The 6,000-nt window shown below is 34.5% G+C and overlaps 1 protein-coding gene and 1 pseudogene across 1 annotated transcript; both read right to left on the minus strand.

Moving 5' to 3' along the window:
• Positions 1 to 2,172: 2,172 nt before the first annotated feature.
• On the minus strand, positions 2,173 to 2,955 carry LOC112500578 (vacuolar iron transporter homolog 4-like). Its single transcript, XM_025104085.1, has one exon. It carries the CDS (start codon positions 2,953 to 2,955, stop codon positions 2,206 to 2,208), a length of 750 nt encoding a protein of 249 aa, XP_024959853.1. The 3' UTR covers positions 2,173 to 2,205.
• A 1,226-nt stretch (positions 2,956 to 4,181) lies between these two features.
• On the minus strand, positions 4,182 to 4,846 carry LOC112500579 (annotated as a pseudogene).
• Between the last annotated feature and the right edge of the window lie 1,154 nt (positions 4,847 to 6,000).

Genomic DNA, 6,000 nt, shown 5'->3' on the forward strand with positions numbered 1-6,000 from the left:
AGCTTAACATAATTAGACATTTGCTCAATTGCATCAAAAAGGTATGTTGATGTGCAATTCTTTGAACATATCTAGAATTTCTTAAAATGCAGCTCTTCATTCTGATTCTTTAACCTTTGGGGGTAAGGTACATAAGGAAGAACTGGTTTTATCATAGTTTTTCTTGAATGTGTTGAGCAAGATGGATGTTGTATGCCTTGGGTCTTTATTATACACTATTGTGGTACATTTGGGATTTTAGCATCAGTCTTAGAGGTCTTTATAATCTCACTCCCTTCACTTTTTCCTAGTAACATCTTCAAGAAACAGTAAAGGGTAGTCCGATTTTGGAGGGACAGAAGTGGTGGTCTCAGATGTTTGTTTTTCTAAAGGTTTGGCCGATTTTTCCATAGCAGAGACGAATGTTGTAGCATCAATTTTTTTGATAAAATTGGTTCATGATCTTTTTGCACTGCCTTTGTCAATTTCTCCTCGCTTCTAAAAGTTACTACTTTCACATGTTCATTTCCTAATTCTCTAGGTACTTTTGTATCACTGGCAAGAAAGGGTTTTATTCGTCCAATTGAATGCAAGTTGACTGACTTAAGTTTCCATATTTCTGATCGCAACACTATGCTGATTAAAACGAGATTGATTTTGGCTCAACAATTGTTGTTGAGCTTGAGATCGAGCCACCAAGTCTTTTATCATAGCTTCCAAAGAAGATGCTGATTTAGCATGAGGAGGTGGCTTGTTTTGAAACCACCAAATTATTACAGATTGTGCAAACTTAGGTATTTTCATTGATATCTTATTTTTTAATTATCTCATCGAATTGCCATTTCAAAACTGATTATGATTGGCGTACTTCCTAATTTAACGGATCAAGTATTATTATTACCTTAATTGGCGGATTAGCATACAAACTAAACTCAAACTTCACATATGAAACATTCCTAGATATCGTCACTTTGTGGTTTCTTACTTCGTTTCACATACAAAACATTTACTAAAATTCCGAATATGAAACCTCTCCAAATATTGTCATTTTCTAATTTCTTATGTATTTCACATACGAAACATTACTAAAATTTCACATACAAAACATGTCCTAATATTGTTATTTTTTGGTTTCACTTACGAAACTGGGTAAAAATTTGAGAACAACCAAAGTTCATAGATGAAACAACACTACGAACTTTGAACAAATATCATTGTTTCATGGGTGTCATTTTTTGGTTTACTTATGAATTTTGGTAAAAATATTGGAACAATCAAAATTCATAAATAAAACAGCATAATGAACTTTAAACAAACACCATATAAGCATGTAGTCCCATCTAAAAGTTCAGTAAGAAACTTATAAGACACTTTTGAACATCTTAATAACTTTTTTAAGATACTTTTGAAATTAAGCGTCATATTATCCCTCTTATATAATACTATTTGAATAAGTATATTATAAAGCAAGTATCCTGGAAAAAATGTGTTCATAGGTAACTTCAAAAAAGTTTCTTATAAAAGATACATGTGTTTGATCCTATAAACGCATATAAATCAAAAAACGTCATATAAATCTAGTACAACACTCTTAGATAAAAGATACATGTGTTTTATCCTATAAACGCAAGTCTCATATAAAGTAATCTGTTAAGACATTTAAACATTTTTAGTGTCCTATAAATCCGATTTAATTTGTTAAATGCCATTTTAAATTAATAAGTTTACAATACAATATGCGACTATCTACTGACGAAAGATCGATGCCGTCAATGAATCTCCCTAGCAAAGTTTTTTGATATTGTGTAGGTACGTTGTCAATATGACATGCTTTTCCATTATATTTTCACCGGTATAAAATAGCTTTTACGATACATTACCAACTATTTTGTCCGTTGAACTGATTTTAAAAATCCGCCAGTATTGACTGACCATTTTGACACCGTCCGTTCATTTCCATCTAAAATTTACTGACCATTGTCAAAACCGATTGATATCCGATGATTGATCGTCCGTGAAAAGTCAAATTTTAGTAGTATATTCGGTCACATTTAATTCATCGAACATGGCCTCCAAATATGTTAGTACCGACCTTGTTATAACATATGCTAATCCAAAATATACGAGCTTGAAATTAATCGAATACCAAAGAGAAACACACCCTAATATGTATTACTAATCCTGATCAAAATCATGTTAATCAAGTACTAACCAAACTCATGTTAATCAAGTACTAACCAAACCAGTAGATCCTACGGCTTTGGTCAACCCATAAGTGACCCCCATAGCCACCAACCCTCCAACCAACACCCTAGAGGTGGACTTCACCACCGGAGCCCTCCCTAGTACCGCACTCAACCCACCGAACCCTACTAATGTCATACTCACCGCAGCCACCAACGCGCCCACCCTCACATAATATCCCCTAATAAACCCCGATGCTAGAAGGGGCACCGCCGCCCCCACCGCGAATGCGGAGCCAGATGCCACCGCGGCTTTTGTTGGGCTCGGCAACTCATTTTTCTTTGCTTCCAACTCGTTATTATCAGTATTCCTACTACTCTTCATCTCTCTTTTGATTTGTGAGATTTCAATGTCATATTGGGAGTAAACCGAGACGAATTCTCCGATGGCCATGCTACATGCTCCGGCAACTAGTCCTGCTATTCCGGTGAGGATCATGGCCTTGAGGTCTTCACGGACAGCACCGACACCCATCATCAGGGAGGCGGTGGAAAGGAGGCCGTCATTAGCCCCTAAGAGGGCGGCTCTCAGCCATTGAGCTCTTTTGGCATAATCAAATATGACTTCGGAGGCTTCTGGGGCTTGCTGGCTTTCGACGTCTAAGTCGTTATCTTTTGTAATTCTATGCTTGGAGTCTTGTAGGGTGGTGGTACAGGTGACGCTGGTTGCCATGGGAGAAGGTGGCAATGATGAAAAGCAGGAGAAGTGGATTGTGGAAGTCACACGCCTCATGAACCCTTCTTATAGGCCCCCCCCCCTCTCTCTCTCTCTCTCTCTCTCTCTCTATATATATATATATATAGTTTGTGAGAGTGTGAACAATGTCAGATCCCTTCCTTACGATGATAGCTTATGTTACACAAGATTACCACTTTCACTAGTTGGCCATCTTTTCCTTTTAAAGAATCCTTCCCTTTTCCTTTATAAATGATGACACATTTTATTCTTTATTATTATATATATATGAAAAACATAATAATTTTTTATCAGATGTAAAATTATAACGTTATCTCTTACATTCGGTTTATTGTAACGATCTAAGGTTTGCATAAAATCAAAAGTAGGTGTAAGCCCGACAAATGAATGATGACAATAAAGACAGTTTTGATCTTTAGATTGTTTTAGGGATACATTTTCTCTCTTTAACCTATTACCCGTTCTTAAATAATGCCTTTTATCTTTATTGTTGTAAGCGGTACGTCAAAGGATCACGTGTTTCGTTCAAAACTTGTTTCTTTTTGGATACTCAATATTAGGCTAGTTAAGTCATATGCTAATTAGTTATCAATTGATTTTCGATCATATAATATTATGCGTTCACTTTTAAATCAAATTGCAATCAAACATGCACGACAACAACATTCTCAAGTTGTAAAGTTTATTCCAATAGTAAATAGAAACGAGCTTCAACATTTTCCCAAAACCAACGTTACTTTTACTTCTACGTCTAGAACCGACAAGATTAGAATAACCTTTTAGAAATTATGCTTTGAGAGCGATTTAATTTAGCTTTTCTTGGACATTCATCCATAAAAAGGTAAACCTTTTTGCAAGCTTTTTTTTTCTTCGTATGTTCTTTTTTTTTTACGTTCTAAAATAATAAAGTTTTATACAATAAAACGAATTCTCCAAAATGAAAAATCATGTTGATTTTTAGGAGAAAGTATAAAAAAGATGATAAAATTATTCAAATTTGGAAAACTCCTTAAAAATGGTTGATTACGAGAGACAATTATTTTTTATTATTTTTATAGAAAATAAATTCTTAAAAATTAAATATTTAAGAGAGATAAATAATATTTTAATGTAATTTTTTATTAAGAGATTTTGATTTTTAACTATTGATTTTAATTATTTTTAACGAACACGTTGTAACATACTTGGCAAAATTCGTTTTCTCATGATTACAACTTTAATACAAAGAATTATTTAGAGAAATAAATCCTATTAAAAACGAATTAAGTGTTAATCAAACCGGTAGAACCCTATGGCTTTGGTCAACCCACCCGTAGTCACCCACCCTCCAACCAGCACCCTAATCGTCGACTTCATCACCGGACCCCTCCCTAGCACCGCACTCAACCCACCAGACCCTACTAGCGCCATGCTCACCATTGCCACCATCACCGCCAACCGCCCATGATAACTACTCATAAACGTGGCTGACGGAAGCGGCACCGCCCCTCCCACCGTCGCAAATGCAGAGGCTGACGCCACCGCAGCTTTTGTTGGGCTCGGCAACTCATTTTTCTTACCTTCTAACTCTTCGTGATAACTCCACCCATTCTTGATGTCCCTTTTGATCTGGACATTTCAATGTCATATTGTGAGGAAACCGACACGAATTCTCCCATGGCCGTGCTACATGTTCCGGCAACTAGCCCAGCGACCCCAGAAAGGACCATGGTCTTGGCGTCTTCACGAACAGCACCTACACCCATCATTAACGAGGAGGTGGAAAGGAGGCCATCGTTGGCGCCTAAGAGGGCTGCTCTCAAACCACTGATCAGCTCTCTTTGCGTGATCTAATACGATTTCGTTGGCTTCTTGGGTTTGCTGGCTTTCGACCTCTAATTTGTATTGTGTAATGGTCGGAGTTGTTAATGGTGGTGGGCATTGCCATGGAAGTGGAGAAAGTGGCAGTGGCGGTGGAAGCCGCGCGCCGAAAGCAATCACTTGGGAGAATATATTACCGGAGAATTGTGGCGAACACACGCCTTATATATTACCTTTTTATACACCAGCTATTAATTATAATGATTTTTGTAATATATATATATATATATATATATATACTAGTTGTGTATCCGCATAATACGGCGAGAGTCATGAATTTTAACGATTTTGAAGTTCCACTGGTTTTATAAGATAAGATTTAACGATGATATAGATTACATTTAGTCTTTACATATTAATACAATTTGAATAAATAAGAGTTATGGTTCCAATTACAGACTATCGATGAAAAAAATTGTATGACAGTTTAAAATCCAACATATTTAAACAACTCCACAAATGTGTTCGATTTACACCGAGAGCAAAAACCAAAAAACTTGAGTTTTAAGATAAGCACTCAAAACCAATAAAGAAAATTACAAATTTGACAGATCATAAACCATGAAAAGACAAAAAAAGATGGGTTTTAGAATAAAATTTCAACTGTTTATCCTCTTTCTTGTCCAGAAACTCAAATATATTTCAAAAAAAACCCAAGAACATATTAATTCCAGACATATTATACAGTGCAATTGGGACAGCTAACCCCAAAATATATAGTATATATATAAAAATAAATAACTATAAAAGTATAAATCGTAAATATTAAAATATTTTTCACAGTATATAAAATATATAATAATATAATTAAGTAAAAAACTATTCAATATTGGACTCATGTCGAAGGTATTAACGAGACAATTATAATGGTGTAACTTGTTAAAATAAAAACGTATTTTTTAAACATGTTTTAATTGATATACGATTATGTATGTTAATTTGATAAAAGTTTAAAATAAAACATTTAAAAGTAAAGAACGTAAAGTAAATTAATTAACTAATTATAGGGATATAAAGTGTAAATTTAAAATTATAATTTTAAAAAAATCGGTTCAATGTGAGATGGTGAGTGTATGTGAGGAGAAGAGAGGGTGAAAAAGTGAGTAAGGGTAGTATAAAAGGTATCTTGGTCATTTAATATTTTAAGATTTTAAGACTTTTGCTAAATTTGCTTAATAAGATAGTAAGATATATATATATATATATATATATATATATATA

The sequence above is a fragment of the Cynara cardunculus genome (genome assembly GCF_001531365.2).
Source record: "Cynara cardunculus var. scolymus isolate 2C chromosome LG 17, CcrdV1, whole genome shotgun sequence".
NCBI classification, from domain to species: Eukaryota; Viridiplantae; Streptophyta; class Magnoliopsida; order Asterales; family Asteraceae; genus Cynara; species Cynara cardunculus.